This window comes from Odocoileus virginianus, chromosome 28 (assembly GCF_023699985.2).
Source record: "Odocoileus virginianus isolate 20LAN1187 ecotype Illinois chromosome 28, Ovbor_1.2, whole genome shotgun sequence".
Classification (NCBI taxonomy): domain Eukaryota; kingdom Metazoa; phylum Chordata; class Mammalia; order Artiodactyla; family Cervidae; genus Odocoileus; species Odocoileus virginianus.
In genome coordinates, this window is record NC_069701.1 from 883,679 (window position 1) to 900,974 (window position 17,296).

General features: G+C 43.0%; 2 protein-coding genes across 8 annotated transcripts in view; one reads left to right on the forward strand and one right to left on the reverse strand.

Annotated features, from left to right (window-relative positions):
- The window catches only part of LOC110142110 (uncharacterized), a 112,212-nt gene extending 108,271 nt beyond the window's left edge, over window positions 1-3,941 (forward strand). The window contains exon 7 of the mRNA XM_070457386.1: window positions 1,813-3,941. The gene's annotated coding sequence lies outside the window, so the exon portion shown is untranslated. The remainder of the gene's footprint in view (window positions 1-1,812) is intronic.
- DEUP1 (deuterosome assembly protein 1) overlaps window positions 3,214-17,296 on the reverse strand; it is a 115,934-nt gene continuing 101,851 nt past the window's right edge. For 6 of the 7 annotated variants that reach the window (XM_070457129.1, XM_070457132.1, XM_070457128.1 and 3 more), the window contains one exon: window positions 3,214-4,115. In XM_070457129.1, the coding sequence (XP_070313230.1) occupies window positions 3,939-4,115 (177 nt within the window). In that variant the 3' untranslated portion in view covers window positions 3,214-3,938. Of the gene's footprint in view, window positions 4,116-7,646; window positions 7,699-17,296 lie in introns of all 7 variants that reach the window. The other variant, XM_070457130.1, reaches the window with a different exon arrangement.

Genomic DNA, 17,296 nt, shown 5'->3' on the forward strand with positions numbered 1-17,296 from the left:
TTTACTCCTCTTTTCCAGGAGCTTTCAGGCCAGTTGGAGAGACTGGAGGAAATGTAAGGAGGAAATGTACATTCCCTGAGCGAATGGGATGGGGAGAGGATAACCCCACAGCATGCAGTCAGGTTAAGCATGGCGGAGACAGTGCAGGGATCCAGACAAACCCACCACAGGGCAGGCCTCTGTTTAGGGAGCGAGGTGCCGAGAGACACTCCCACAGCGGAGGGCAGCGTCTCAGGACCGTGTCCTCCGCTGAGCCGGAGCAGAGCTGTGGACATGACCCAGAGTTGGCTATCATGTTAACGGAAGCGTGGGCGTTATCTGTGTTTTTCCAGCAGCCCCCACTCCCTCAAATTTGCTCAATTCTCAAACCAGTTTGCTCCTGGATAATTAAAAGTAAGGGCTTCCCAGGTGGCACAGTGGTAAAGAATCCACCTGCAATGCAGGAGACATGGGTTTGATTACTGGGTCGAAGATCCCCTGGAGAAGGAAATGGCAACCCACTCCAGTATCCTTGCCTGGAGAAGCCCTTGGACAGAGGAGTCTGGCGGGCTACAGTCCATGGGGTCGCAAAGAGTCAGTCAGACATGACTGAACACGTGTGCACAATCAGTTAAGAAGTAAAAATATATATCTGGCCCACTATGAGGCCAATGTTAACTCAAGTCCCACCTCCTCTTGGAGGTGATTCTCAGCATTAGACAGCCTGATGCGTCTTCCTCAGACAGCCTGTGTCAGAAATCATTTAACAAGAGGCTTCCTGTGTGCTGTTCTGGATCTGTCAGGAACCCTCTGGCCCTTACTGATTCCTGAATATCCAGAAATTAAAAGGAGAGGCACGCCTTTCCCGGGGCTGAGGAATCCAGGCATTTCTCATCACAGTGATAAGTACCCTCTTCCTTTTTATGAGCCAAATGGTAAAAGGTTATCGTTTGCAACTCTCTCTCTTTGATAGGGATCATCTTATGTTTCATAAGTCTGGAATTTTAATCTTTGTCTTTGCTGAGAATAACCACCTTGTAAGACAGTATATATGCCCACGCCATGTTGATTAAAACACCTTTGCTCTATCAGAGCTTTAGTCCCCGTGTCTCTTTCTTTCTATTCCTTCTCTCTCTCTCTATTTCTGGCTAATTCCTTGGAGCGCGGAGGCCCGCTGAGCTCACTTTCTTGCCCGGGCTTCTAAGCCCCTCTCAGAAGGCGCACTGCGCCTTCACCCACTCGAGAGGGCGCCTGGTGCCCACGCGCGGCAGCGCGAGCCCTAAGAACAGGACTCTATGGGTTTCCGCGTAAACCAGGGGATATCAGCCTCTTTCTCTTACTCTCTGGACCACCAGGTTCCGGTCCATTAAAGGACCAACAGGCCTGTGGCCCTCCTCTGCCTTCTCCATCATATTGTAGCTCAATCATGGGCTAAACAGACTTTTTTTTTTAATATTGGTTTAGCGTTTTCCTTTTATTATTTTTTAAATTTATTTATTTTTTAATTGAAGGATAATTGCTTTACAGAATTTTGTTGGTATCACACAAAGGAGGTTATAACTACTCTTTGCTGATGTAATAACAGGACCTCTGCCTTTTGTTCACTCCCTCCCACAGCAACACCTGGGGCAATTGCCCCTGGCCTCCTGGATCTGGGGAGCAGGGGAGGGGGAGGGGAGGGCAGAGGGGGGAGGGGCAGGAGAAGGGGTTGGGGGGAGGGGGAGGACAGGGGAGGACTGGGCAGGGTGGTGGTGGGGGGGGTGGAGCAGCAGGCAGGCCTCAGCACTCTCCTTTCAATGTTCAACCAGAGCTGCTTGCTTTTTATCTCAACAGTATATGTGTTGGGCCTCAGCCTATGATTTCTTTTGAATGTTGAATCCTGCTGTTAAGCAAAACCCATTGAAAACCACTGTTTTAAGAAACTGGGTATGAAGAGGAAAGCTGAAATAGTGATTTAAAAGAAGCTTGCTTTGCAAAGCAACTATACTCCAATACAAAACAAACAAAAAACAAAGGCAAAGACAAAAGTTTGCCTGTGGACTTGACAAAATGATCTGGAGAGGCAAGGGCACCATCAGTCCTGGACACCTCCATGTTCATGCTCTTGACTCTGTTGTGTGTGTGTGCACGCTCAGTCGTGTCCAACTCTCTTGCGACCCCACAGACTGTAGGCTCCTCTGTCCCTGGGACTTCCCAGGCAAGAATGCTGGAGCAGGTTGCCGTTTCCTTCTCCAGGGGACCTTTCCAACCCAGGGATCAAACCCTGAGACTCCTGCATTGCAGGCGGATTTTTTTTTTTTTACCACTGAGCCACATTGGAAGCCCCTTGACTTGGTTAAATTTTAAGATAATTGTCATCTAGATCTTTGTTTCCGGATGCAATTTCCAATCATGTGTTAACCCTGAAGAGAATGAAATGGCATTCAGACATAGCATGTTTTAAATTTTTGCATTGTTTGCATTTCTATTAGGGATATAAAGGTTTTAGAATTTGCCCATGGACTGTTGTTTTCCTAAACACAAATTTTCTTTGCCTCTTCTAAAGATAACATTTCCCATCTTCTAAAGATAACACTGAAAAATACCCTTTGTGTCCAGGATAGAAATCACTCAGTAGTCTAAGGAATGATAACGCGGGTTGTTTTCCTCACGTGGAACTCTGTACCTGCGATGTTCTGTTGTGAAATGTGGTTTCTGCAGCCACAGCGCTACTCACCACCTGCATGCTCACAAGAGGCGACGCTGGAAAGTGGTAAAAGGCAGAGCCGGGAGTCAGAGGCTGGCGTTTCTCTCTTACCATGATTCCATAGTAAGTTCTTAACAGCTTGAATCCCAGGAACAAGGATACTAGCCTTGCTGACTTCCCAGGCTTGTTCTGGGTAGAGATAAATAATTCTCTGTGAAGCCTTTTTGCAAATATCAAAAGCTCTACAAATCCACGTGGCTGTGTCACTGAAGTGAACAGGGCTCTGCATTTCCCACGGCAATGGCACTCATCTAAAGGACATCGTGACTTATCTCTCTGTGTGTGGAGATTCAGTTTCTTCAAAGAGAAAAATAACACTATAAAAGCTGTAGGGCTTACCTGGAATAATGAAACAAGGATTTTTCATAATCTTTATATAAATGTCATTTTTAAAGAAAGAAAAATGGAGTATCACACTTGTTTATTTGTAACGAGTTTTATTGTTCACTACCATGCTATTACTCTTCTATACAGATGTAGCATTTGCGTTTTAAGTCCAAAGAATTTCTCATTCCTTTATTATATTTAAAACAGAGGTATTACAAAGGAGAAGGTACAGCAATGCTTTCTACTTTATCTTATGTCCATGGAGTAATTAGTACATGAAGCATTAATCTCAGGCACATGTTTTAAGCATGCAGACAGTATGTTCCACATCTTTTTGTGTTAAAACAGAAAGACATTACAAAGATGAATGCAGAAACAGTAAGCTATATGGTCTTTTCTAAAAGAAATTTTAGTATATTTACATAGTTTAAAATACTAAATATTTTTCATTAAAAAAAATCATTGAATTTTCAAACCTAGCACAATGGAGCTGCACTTCATCTATTTATACTTAGAATATAGTAAAGCCCTTTCCCTCATCATGTGATGTTACAGAGGAAATGGGCTCCCATACACATGACTAAAGTGGGAGAAAGCTGCATATTTAATTCCAAACAATTCTTTAAGACTGGAGGGAAAAAAATCTCTTTTGGAGTAGTCATGTTTATTGTATAGTAACTCTGTAGCTGAACAATTTATTATGTTAATACAGAAATACAAAGAGCTTTATCAAACAAAATATTTACTATTTTCTAGCTGCCTTACAGAAATGATTTACTCAAGAAAACAGAACAAAATTTCTCAGTTTCATTAATCAGCTTTGTAAATATTGTGCCAGAGCTTTGTTTTCCTGGGGTGGGGGAAGCAAATAAAAACGTTTAAAAGCTCATATGTGTCTATTTTGTTTTAGCTTGGTGTATTTATTAAGAGTAAATTCTGTGTGTCTTTGCAGTTCATCAATATGTGTATTTAGGAGTTTTTCAAGTTCTTTTGCTCGCTTCTCCTCCTCCAGAAGGAAATGCTGTGCGGCCAAAGAAGCCGGGAAGGATATATCTGGGGGAGACTAAAGAAAGAAGAAGGAAAAGTTAGATGAGGAACACAAGACCTTTTACAATCTTCGCATTTCTTGGTATGCTTCACCCCTGACCGACTGTCAAACACTGCAGCTCTGAATGAAAAACGTGTCTTAAGCTGAACTCTACACCAGTGTAACGCAGTCACTGCTATGAGGTCCTTAAGAAATGAATTTAAAAACTGGCTTAAAAAGGGGGCTCATGGCTGCCTGCAGTTAGCCAGGCGAGGCGGGATAAAGGCATGATGTTTGGTAGGAGGCTAAATATTGTCTGTCCAGTTGCAGCGGAGATCACCTCAGTGACGAGTGCTGGGTTGCACCCTTCATGTGGTGTGGAAGTGCTCAGTTAACTGTGACCTGTCTAGTGCTTATTTACACACACACAAAATGTGTGACTGAGGAATAAAGAGCAATGATAGGTAATTTTACAGTGCTTCGTTCAAAATTAATGTTTTAGGTTACTTAAAAAAATAAGTTGGGGAAATTTTTACTTTTGTTTTTTAGTTCTGCAGCACCCCCAGGCTCTTCTTCAACTTTTTATTGGGAGAATTGGGGTTTTTATAAAGCCTAAGAGGAGTCCACAATCTGAATGCAGGTGAACTCTTACAGGGAACCTAGTCCACAAGCCTGGTCTCTGGCAGGGGTGTATGGACTGGGGCGGAGGGCGGTGGCGTGCAGCCAGCTCATGGGCCAGCCCCAGCGCAGCTGCCGGGCCAGGTACCACGTCTTCACTCCAATAGCATATGGCAGTCTGGGGGCATGGGACGCCGCTGTTGATCTGGCAAATACATTCTTTTTAATACTAAGGAGGAAGGTCAGAAGTAGCTAGTATTCTTCTGGGACAGACAACAGTACACATCCGCGTTCTCACCCCAACATGATGTTTTATGCTAACGATGCTGTCATAATACACTCTGGAGGAGCCTGGATCAGCTGGACATTCCAAAGACTGCAGATATAGTAACACGAGCGTTGTGCTAAGACATGATGACCAAGAACTGGTAAGCATGCTGAAGGCTCGGAAAGACAGAGGTACTTCAGAGAGTTAAGAGGGAAACCCCAGAAGCAATTCAGGGCTTGACACTCTTGTTTGTAGGTGTCTGGAGATATGGAGCATGTCAGGACATCTTTTTAAGCACAAATTAATGTACCTTGCATTTCTTATCACTATGAAAGAAGCATAAAGCCTGGTAGGTCTCTTGAAGTTTTGGAGGCAGCATGTTCCACTCAGGAGGAATAATCTGAATCATTTATTATGTGATACAGAGGCTGTTTTGTTTGTTTGTTTTTAAGAAGGGCCCAGAGCAAGAAAGGGTTCTGCAGTCAGTTGGGAGCGGGGCACAAGCCGCTTGCTCCTTGGGTGAAGTGACTTAGCAGATTTCATACTAGAAGAAGTTGTGATATAGAAAAATTGTGGCAGACTCTTTGTGAAGCCTCTGGCCAGTTTCAAAGGGAAAGCTGTATTACAATCCCTTAAGCCATGCCACCTGCAGCAGGTCACTATACTATTTGCAAGACAGTTCCTGTCATGCTCGTGAGCCCTGGCTGAGCAGAGCACCTAAGAAGCAGACAGGATGACTTGGCCTAGCCTCTGACATGGCTGTTCCCGTGGAGTTATGCATGGTCCGCCTGCACCATCTCCCTGTACCCAGGGTCACTGAGCGACTGTTCCTGTTGAGTGTCTGATCTGCTCGCAATAGAGACCAAAGCTGAGCTCCTGATATGGCACCATCCAAGGAGATCAACCAGACTCTTGATGGCAAACAGATTACATCAGGTCCCTCAAACCTTGGAAAGGGCAGAAAGGGCAGTATGCCAACAGAACTGACGTGTATCCTACAGTCTTTATCTCCTGCCTGCAGGACCGTGGCCAGCACCACTGTCTGAGGGCTCAGAGGAACTGGTGGATCGACCTGAGATACTGATGAATAATACACGAACCTACTTTATAGCAGAGGAGTATGGCAGTGAGGGCGTGATCAGGTGTCCACTGGTCCTACCACGCACGGCATATTTGTCCTCAGAGGGTGCGCACCTGATAGGCTTTCTGAAGGCACAGCTGAGGCGTTAGCTTGTCAACCATGTCCTGTGACCATGGCGAGCCGTTCTTCAGGACATGGTGTGGACTTTAAACCAATGGCTGTCACAGGCTACTGTGTTTGTAACAGTGATCTGGGAACAGAAGGGAGGACGCAGGAACGGCTTCCCTCCCTGTTCACCCTCCTGGAGAGTCTGTACCTTCTCTCTCTCTGTCTTTTGGCTCTGTTGGTCTACAGGTCTTCGGTGTCAGAGAAGGAATGCCTCTCACCGAGTGAGACCGTGGAGTCTCCGCAAACTTAAAGCTTTGGCAGCATCTGATCACAGGACTCTTCATGCTGACAGGTCGGAGGCACAGAAAAGAGTTGTGCTACCGGCAGAGGTACCTGACCTGAGCATCATTAGGGGTGAGGCCGTTACTACACGGGGGCAGGGAAGAATACGCCTGGGACTCAGGTAGTCCACGGAGGGGCTCACTCGGTGCTCTCCTGCCCAGTTTTAAGTATAGATGCCAAACCACATCCTGCTGAGGGCACAGAAATAAGGGCTTACCCCACGAGTAAGCTGGTCCGGGTGGCCCAGCCACCTGCACCAACAGGAGTGTCGGCTGGCGGGGTGGGGGGGGATCTAGAGTGGGTGAGGAGACTCGAGACGGCATCAAGGGCTACAGGTTGTTCCACTGACCGTCCTCCTGTAAGTTTCCCCAGAAATCATGACCAGTCAGCATCTTGGAGAAGCTAGGCCTGAATGGAGTGAACAGTGTGAAGAGAACATGGGTCTGAGTGGTTCACGCAGGGGAATGGATGCTGCCCGTGTCTACCCAGACCCTGTCACCAGGCTGGCACATCTGTCTTCCAGCTGCCCTGGGTTTTGGTGCTAACAGCTCACAGGTGGCCCCTTCTCTGGAGATCGGCCTATGGCTGAACTGGAGCCTCCTGCCTCACCTGGGAAGTTGCAGTCCCCCCTCTTCTCAGGGGCGGTGACTTATTGACACGGGGCTACAAAACACCAGTGGGGAAGATGGTGGCTAGACAGGCCCTGAACTCACCTCCTCTCACAGGCGTATCAGAATCACAACTGTCTGCAGAGCAACTATCATAGAAAAGGACTGGAATCTATCAGAAAAGATCTACAATGAACGACGTAAGAAGGAACCACAGCAAGACAGGTAGTGGATCCGTGACACAGTGAAATCTCACACCCCCTGGGGAGTTGGCTCACACATGGGAGAATAATTAAACTGCAGAGGTTCTCCTACAGCAGAGAGACTCCTGAGCGCCACACCGAGATCCCCAGCCCAGGTTACAGTACTGGGAAGAGGAGCCTCCAGAGCATTTGGCTTTGAAGGCCATCAGGGCTTAATTGCAGGAGCCCCACAAGACTAGGAGAAAAAGACTTCACTCTTAAAGGGCTCACACAGAATCTCACGTGGACGAGGACCCAGGGCAAGAGCAGTAATTTGATAGGAGCCTGGGCCAGATCTACCTGCTGGCCTTGGAGAGTCTCCTGGAGAGGCAGAGAATGGCTGCAGCTCACCCTGGGGACAAAGACACTGGTGTCAGACACATTGGGGAACATTCAACTGCACGGACACTCTTGGCAGCTGATATCTTGGGTCATTAGCGCCACGACCTGGCCCCACCTAACAGCCTCCATGTGACAGTGCTGGGACACTTCAGCCCAAACAACTAACTGGGGGGAAACACAGCCCTACCCATCAGCAGACAAGCTTCCTAAAGACGAAAGGACACACAGCCGCCTGTGGATACACTTAGATAGGGTCTGGACCACCAGAGGGCCAAGACCCAGCTCTACCTACCAGTGGGCACGCATCAGCCTCTCTTTCTAGAGAGCCTGCACAAGCCTCTAGACCAGCCTCACTCACAGGGAGCAGACACCAGAAGCAAGAAAACTATAATCCTGCAAGACACACCAGACCTTCCTGGCACTAGCCAGCCCTTGCGTGATCACTATCAGGCTAACACAACCTCCAGACACCTTAGTCCCATACTCAACTGTATCATGAACTGCCTCCCCCACAATGATCTGAAATGAGCTCTGGGATCCCTGGGCCCTGCAGCCAGACTCCAGGAACTGGGTGTGCCTGACAGTAGGCGGGCACTAACCCCAGGATCTGGCTTTACCTGCCAGTGAGTGGGCAAAAGCCTCAGTGTTTGGGACCCTGATCCTGCCCACCAGTGAGCCAGCACTAGCCCCAGCCTCCTTTGGATTCCACAACCAGGCACTTCACGACCATGCCCTACTAAACAGCAGCCAGCACAATCTGCACAAGACAGGGTCTGGCAACCAACCAGACGAGGGCCCAACCAAGCTTCCTGGACCACCCATACACCCTGCCACAGGAGAAGGACGCATGCAGCCCTCTCAGGGGGAACCTTTAGCTTGGGCGACAACAGGGGAGTGCACTGCTCAGATGCAATACGAGGCCTTCTCCAAGGTCAAGCAATGTTAACTGATCTACTGTATGCATGAAAATACAAATAGCAACTTAGACAAGATGAGCTGGCAGAGGAGTATATTCCAAATGAAGGAACAAGATAAATCTTTACAAGAAGAACTAAGTGATGTGGAGATAGGCAATCTACCCAAGAAAGAGTTCAGAGTAATGATCATAAAGATGATCAAGGAACTCTGGAGAAGAATGGATGCACACAGTAAGAAATTAGAAATTAAGAGTTAGAAACTATAATTAACAACCAAACAGAGATGAGTAATACAATAACTCAAATGAAAAAATACACTACAAGGAATCAATAACAGAATAAATGATTCAGAAGAATGGATCACTGAGCTGGAAGACAGAGTAATGGAAATCACTGCTGTTGAACAGAAAACAGAATTAAAAGAAATGAGGACAGTTTAAGAGACTTCTGGGACAATATCAAGTTTTGCATTAAATATTAATATTTGCATTAATATTAATATTTGCATTAAAGGAGTCCCAGGAGGAGAAGAGACAAAAGGGACCCAAGAAGATATCTGAAGAGATAATAGCTGAAAATCTTCTGAACCTGGGAAAGGAAATAGCTACCCATGTCCAGGAAGTACAGAGACTCCCAAACAGGATTAACCCACAGAGTAACACACTAAGACACACAGTAATCAGAATGAAAAAATTAAAGCAAGAATACTAAAATCAGTAAGGGAAAAGCAACAAATAAAATGCAAGGGAATTGGCAAAAGGTTATGAGCTGATTTTGCAGCAGAAACTTTGCAGTTCAGAAGGGAGTGGTAAAATATACTTAAAGTGGTGAAAGGGAAAAACCTACAACCAAGAATACTCTGCCTAGCAAGGCTCTCATTCAGATTTGATGGAAAGATCAAAAACTGTAGACAAACAGAAAAAAAAAAAAACTTTGTAGGCAAACAGAAGCTAAGAGAATTCAGCACCACCAAAGCAGCTTTACAAATATTAAAGGAACTTCTTTAGCTGAAAAAGGCCATAACTAGAAAAAAGAAAATTATGGAAGGAAAAATCTCACTAGTAAAGGAAAACATAAAGTAAAGGTAGGAAATCACACACACACAAAGCTAGCAGGGAGGTTAAAGGACAAAAGTAGTAAAATTATCTATTTCCACAACAAGCAGTTAAGAGACACACAAAACAATTAGATATAAAAATGATATTAAACACGTGGTAACTGTGAGGGAAGGAGAGTACAAATGCAAGGCATTTTAAATGTATTTCAAATTAGAGATCAGCAACTTAAAATATTTATATATAACTATATGTAAGGACTGCTATACATACACATATAAAACTATATATATATATATATATATATATATATATACACTGCTATACTAAAACCTCATTGTAACTACAACTGAAAAATCTATGATAACAATACACACAAAAAAGAAAAATGAATACAGGCATAACAGTAAAGAGAGTCATCAAATCACAAAAATAAAGGAAATAAAAGACCTACAAAAACAAATCTAAAACAATTAACAAAATGACAATGAGTACATACATATTAATAATCACCTTAAATATAAATGAACTAAATGCTCTAACCAAAACACACAGACTGTCTAAATGGATCAAAAGATCCAAGATCAAAAGACTGGCATATTGCTGCCTATAAGAGACCCATTTTGGATCTGGAGACACATAAAACTAAGAGTGGGGGGATATTCTATGCAAAAGGAACTCAAAAGAAAGCCAGAGTTGTAACACTTATATCAGACAAAATACTTTAAAATAAAGACTCTTACAAGAGACAAAGGACACTATATAATGATCAAAGGATCAATTCAAGAAGAAGTATAACGACTGTTAATATATATGCACCCAACACAGAAACATCTCAATATATGAGGCAGATGTTAACAGACATAAAAGGAGAAATTGATAGTAATACAATCTTCCAACAACACAAGAGAAGACTCTACACATGGACATCACCAGATGGTCAACACCAAAATCAGACTGACTATATTCTTTGCAGCCAAAGATGGAGAAGCTCTATACAGTCAGCAAAAACAAGACCAGGAGCTGACTGTGGCTCAGATCATGAACTCCTTATTGCCAAATTCAGACTTAAATTGAAGAAAGTGGGGAAAACCACTAGACCATTCAGGGATGATCTAAATCAAATCCCTTATGACTATACAGTGGAAGTGAGAAATAGATTTAAGGGACTAGATCTGACAGACAGAGTGCCTGATGAACTATGGACGGAGGTTCATGACATTGTACAGGAGACAGGGATCAAGACCATCACCAAGAAAAAGAAAAGTAAAAAAGCAAAGTGGCTGTCTGAGGAGGCCTTACAAATAGCTGTGGAAAGAAGAGAAGTGAAAAGCAAAGGAGGAAAGGAAAGATATACCCATCTGAATGCAGAGTTCCAAAGAATAGCAAGGAGAGATAAGAAAGCCTTCCTCAGTGATCAATGCAAAGAAATAGAGAAAAACAACAGAATGGGAAAGACTAGAGTTCTCTTCAAGAAAATTAGAGATATCAAGGGAACATTTCATGCAAAGATGGGCTCGACAAAGGACAGAAATGGTATGGACCTAACAGAAGCAGAAGATATTAAGAAAAGGTGGCAAGAATACACAGAAGAACTGTACAAAAAAGATATTCACGACCCAGATAATCATGATGGTGTGATCACTCACACTCACCTAGAGCCAGACATCCTGGAATGTGAAGTCAAGTGGGCCTTAGGAAGGAAGCATCACTATGAACAAAGCTAGTGGAGATGATGGAATTCCAGTTGAGCTATTTCAAATCCTGAAAGATGATGCTGTGAAAGTGCTGCACTCAATATGTCAGCAAATTTGGAAAACTCAGCAGTGGCCACAGGACTAGAAAAGGTTGGTCAGTTTTCATTCCAATCCCAAAGAAAGGCAATACCAAAGAATGCTCAAACTACCACACAATGGCACTCATCTCACACGCTAGTAAAGTAATGCTCAAAATTCTCCAAACCGGGCTTCTGCAATACATGAACCGTGAACTTCCAGATATTCAAGCTGGTATTAGAAAAGGCAGAGGAACCAGAGATCAAATTGCCAACATCGGCTGGATCATTGAAAAAGCAAGAGAGTTCCAGAAAAAACATCTATTTCTGCTTTATTGACTATGCCAAAGCCTTTGACTGTGTGGATCACAATAAACTGTGGAAAATTCTTCAAGAGATGGGAATACCAGACCACCTGACCTGCCTCTTGAGAAACCTATATGCAGGTCAGGAAGCAACAGTTAGAACTGGACATGGAACAACAGACTGGTTCCAAATAGGCAAAGGAGTACATCAAGGCTGTATATTGTCACCCTGCTTATTTAACTTATATGCAGAGCACATCATGAGAAATGCTGGGCTGGAGGAAGCACAAGCTGGAATCAAGACTGCTGGGAGAAATATCAATCTCAGATATGCAGATGACACTACCCTTATGGAAGAAAGTGAAGAAGAACTAAAGAGCCTCTTGATGAAAGTGAAAGAGGAGAGTGAAAAAGTTGGCTTAAAGCTCAACATTCAGAAAACTAAGATCATGGCATCTGGTCCCATCACTTCCTGGCAAATAGATGGGGAAACAGTGGCTGACTTTATTTTTTGGGCTTCAAAATCACTGCAGATGGTGATTGCAGCCATGAAAATAAAAGACACTTACTTCTTCGAAGGAAAGTTATGACCAACCTGGACAGCATACTAAAAAGCAGAGACATTACTTTGCCAACAAATGTCCATCTAGTCAAGGCTATGGTTTTTCCAGTGGTCATGTATGGATGTGAGAGTTGGACTATAAAGAAAGATGAGCGCTGAAGAATTGATGCTTTTGAACTGTGATGTTGGAGAAGACTCTTGGAGAGTCCCTTGGACTGCAAGGAGATCCAGCAAGTCCATCCTAAAGGAGATCATTCCTGGGTATTTGATGGAAGGACTGGTGTTGAAGTTGAAACTCCAATACTTTGGCCACCTGATGTGAAGAGCTGACTCATTTGAAAAGGCCCTGATGCTGGGAAAGATTGAGGGCAGGAGGAGAAGGGGATGACAGAGGATGAGATAGATGGATGGCATCACCGACTCAATGGACATGAGTTTGGGTGGACTCCAGGAGTTGGTGATGGACAGAGAGGCCTGGCATGCTACAGTTCATGGGGTTGCAAGGAGTCAGACACGACTGAGTGACTGACCTGAACTGACCTGAATAAACCTTAAAAGCTTTTTCAGAGGAAAGGGAACAATAAAGAAAATAGAAATACAACCTACAGAATGGGGGAAGATATTTGCAAGCAATGTGACCAACAAAGGCCTAATTTCTAAAATATCCAAGCTTATACAGCTCAATGACAAAACAAACAAAAATCCAAGCAAAAAGTGAGTAGAAGACCTAAACAGACATTTCTCCAAAGAAGACACACAGATGGTCAACAAACACACGAAGAGCTGCTCAATATAGCTAATTATCTGTTGTTGTTCAGTTGTGGGGTCATGTCTATCTTTTTGTGACCCCATGGACTGCACTGCTAATTATTAGAGAAATGCAAATCAAAACTACAGTGAGGTACTACCTCACACAGGTCATAATGGCCATCAACAAAAAGTCTACAAATAATAAATGCTGGAGGGGGTGTGGAGAAAAGGGAACCCTCCTACACTGTTGGTGGGAATGTAATGGTGCAGCCACTGTGGAAAATAGTATCGAGGTTCCTTAAAAAACTAAAAACAGGGTTACTATCTGATCCAGCAATCCCATTCTTGGGCATATATTTGGAAAAGATGAAAACTCTAATTTGAAAAGATATATGCCCCCTAGTGTTTATAGCAGCACTATAACAGTTTACAACAGTCAAGACATGGAAGCACCTAAATAATGAACAGATAAAGAATATGTGTCACACATCTATATACATACACACATAACACACACAATGGAATATTACTCAGGCATAAAAAAGAATGAAATAATTCAATTTGTAGCAACATGGACGGACCTAGAGATTATCATACTAAATGATGTAAGTCAGACACAGACAGATGTCATATGTCACTTATTACTGGAATCTTAAAAAAATGACATAAATGAATTCATTCAGAGCAGAAATTGACTCAAAGACAGAAAACAAACTTGCAGTTATCAAAGAGGAAAGTGGGAGAGGGATAAATTGGGAATTTGGGATTAACAGGTACAGACTACTTGTGTAAAATAAACAAGGACCTACTGTTTAGCACAGGGAACTATATTCAGTATCTTGCAATAACCTATAATGGAAAAGAATCTAAAAAAATAGACATGCATGTATAACTGAATCACTCTGCTGTTCACTGGAAACACTGTAAATCAATATACTGCAATAGAAAACAAACAAACCCACACTGGCCGAACTTCTTATCTCCATGGGAACCAACTCTTTTGTGCAATCCATGTTCTAACTCCGGGTGAGACCAGACTAAACTAATCTCTAACTAAGATCTCATTCTTACCTAGCCTTCCTCCCCTTCCCTAGCCTACTTCCCTCATTGCTTCTGCTGAGAATACTCCCTTAGTAAATCACTTTTACAAGAATGTTCATCTCAGGTTCTAGGAAACCTGACTTCAGACTGATCATCTCCTAGATTCTGGCTCGAGTGAATGGATGACATCAATGCTAGTTATGGAGGAGAAAGGAAAAGACAGTAAGAGGCCCATTAAGGGTAATGTCTTAGTTACTTTGGATTCCCCAGATTCTAGCATAGGTTCTTGCACAAAGTATGCTTTCAGTAATTTTTTGAATTAATATGTTAATGAAGGAAATATATTCAACTCTGAATAATGCTGAGTTAGAGGTGACTTGGGACACAGATTGTCAAGTAGACAGTGGGATATATCAGACCCGATCTCAGAAGACAGGTGTGGACCAGAGAGGTATATTTGGAAGTTATAGGTAATAATTAAAGCTGTGACTCTGATTGAAATCATCCAAGATCTGAAAATAAAAGAAGAGGAAGAAATGGAAAAGTGGAATCCTGGGGAACACTTCATTTTAGGCACCCACTCCCACTGTCGTCAGTGATAACTGCATTACTTACTAATAAAGATTTTATGTAACCCACCTTGTATGCTTCCAACTGACTTAGTCTAGTATTCCCACTCTCTCACATCTAATTCTCTCATATCTCCCTTTTCGAACTAAGCTCGCATTCCATATCCATCACAATAGCCGTTCAGCAACTGGTCCCTCCCTTTATCCTAGCTCAATGCTAGACACATGGTGAAACTCAGGCCTAATTAAAACTGCTTGCACCAAGCATGTACCTGAGCGGCTGAACGCTGGGTGAGTGAATGGAGGAGAAATTACATTACACAGGGACTAGTGTCACTTACAATTCATGAGCGCAAATTCACATGGTTAGTTAGCACTGCCCGGCCATTCTCCTGCACTTCCCTAGTATGCTCACTTCCTTAATCATGGCCAGGTAGCCTTGCCTCTTTCTCAGGACCTTCATCACTCCGTGCCACTAGCATTTAGAGCCGTAGTTGAAGCCACACTCTGTTTCAGAGACCCTTCCTTCTACCCACACTGTGGATTCTATTCCGTCTTACCTTCTTAATGACCCTGCTTCTACAAATAAACCTCACCCCTTGGGTCCCACTCCACCTCTTTTACCACCAGACGTTCCTCTCTCTTTGAAGATTCCCACTGGAGCACTAAACATTATGGTCTAAGGTTTGTCTTGGGAAAGCTTCTCCATTTACACTTTTCTAAGTATTATCATCTAGTTTGATAGATTTAAGTATCAGTCTCATGCTGATTAAAATGCCCCATTTTTATTTCGAGCTCTGATTTATTCCTTGAACACCAGATTCACATATCCTATTGCTTAATTTGCATGTTTAGTAAACACTTAAGTTTAAATGTCTAACCTGGAAATAATGAATTTTCTCCATTAATACTGCTCCTTCCTTGTCTTCCACATCAGAGAGTGGTGCTACTATGTACCTGAGGCTCAAGCAGAGATCCTAGGAGTCATCTCTGAGTCTTTTCTTTCCCTCATTCTCCACAGCCAATCCACGGTCAAGTCTCATTTGCTCTCCAGAATATTTCCTGGATCCAACACCTCCTGGCTCCACCTCCACCATCTCTTGCTTCGACTACTGAAATAGCCTGACAGCTGTTCTCTCCACTTTTACCTCTGCCCATCTATAATTTCTTTATTTGGTAGTCAAATGGATCTTCAAAAAATTTTAAAAACAGATTATATTCTCTACCATTTGCAACTTTCTCATGGCTTCCCATTGCTTTAAAATAAACTCCTAATAGCTTCCCATGGCCTACTGTCTCTACAGATCTGGAGTTCTCCTGCCTATTTCTCTGTCCCTATTTCATTACACACTTCTTAGCTCCTGACCACTCACTTCCCCTTTTCTGGTTCTCAAACTTAACAAACTTTGTTTTGCCAAACAGATTTGCCCCAGTCATTCCATCTGCCCAAAACTCTCTATGTTCAGATTTTTGCAAGGCTGGATCCTTTTTTGTTATTTAAATTTCAACCTAAATGTCCCCTTCTCAGTAATCATTTTCCTAACCACTTAACCTAAAGTCATCCCCCACACTATCATCACTTCCTATCACATCATTTGCTATCTTTTCATCAATTTTTATAGTATTTATAACTTTTTGATTTTTTAATTTATTTCTAGTCATTAACTGTTCCCTCTTTTTTGAGATAAAATTTACATAAAGAATAACCATCTCAAAATGAACAATTTGGTGTGGATTTAGTATAGCCACAGTGTATTAAAACCACAATTCTATCTAGTTTCAAAGCATTTTCATCATCCCCAAAGGAAGCTGTACCCATCAAGCCTTGCTCCCTGGCTTTCCCGGCCCCTTGTACTCCTGGCAACCACCAATCTGCAATCTGTTTTAATCAGATTTACCTTTTATGGGCATTTTTATGCAATATATAACCTTTTGTGTCTGGCTTCCTTCAGGTAGCATGATATTATCCAGGTTCATCCACATTATAGCATGTATCAGCACTTCTCTCCTTCTCATGACTGAATAGTCTATGGTGTATACATACTACTCTTTGTTTATCCATTCACCCACTGATGGAGTTCCCCTCTTTTTTCACCAGACTGTAGACTTGTCTATCTCATCAATGAGTGTTTAGAACAGAACCTGCCATATAGTGAGTGCTCAATACATGTTTACTCCATCAGTGACTGAGGGAATGATAAACACTAGTAGTTAAGGGACATGTATAGAAGGGAGAACCTTGTAAGCAGACTGGGAGAGAGTGATCAGAAAGGCAATGGGAGAATCAGTGGAGAATAGTGTCTTAGAAGTCAGAGAACATGCTATCAAGAGAAAAAGATTAAGGAAGATGAGTTCTTTAAACTGTCTATTTAATTAACAACAAGGATGCCATTGGTGGTCTGAGCAGGAACAGCACTGATGCAGAATAAAGAATGCAACAGTGGATGGAAGTCACTGGACTCAGAATGGCAGTCTGGGCCATGTCTTTCAGAAGCCTCCAGGGCTGCCATCACAGCCAAAGTTCCCCGTGCCCAGACCTACAACAGTAGAGAATTTTCCTTCCTGGATGACTCTGTAGTTATGAGCTCCTCAAGTAATAATGTAGAATTTTAGAGGTGGAAAGAAATTCAGTGTT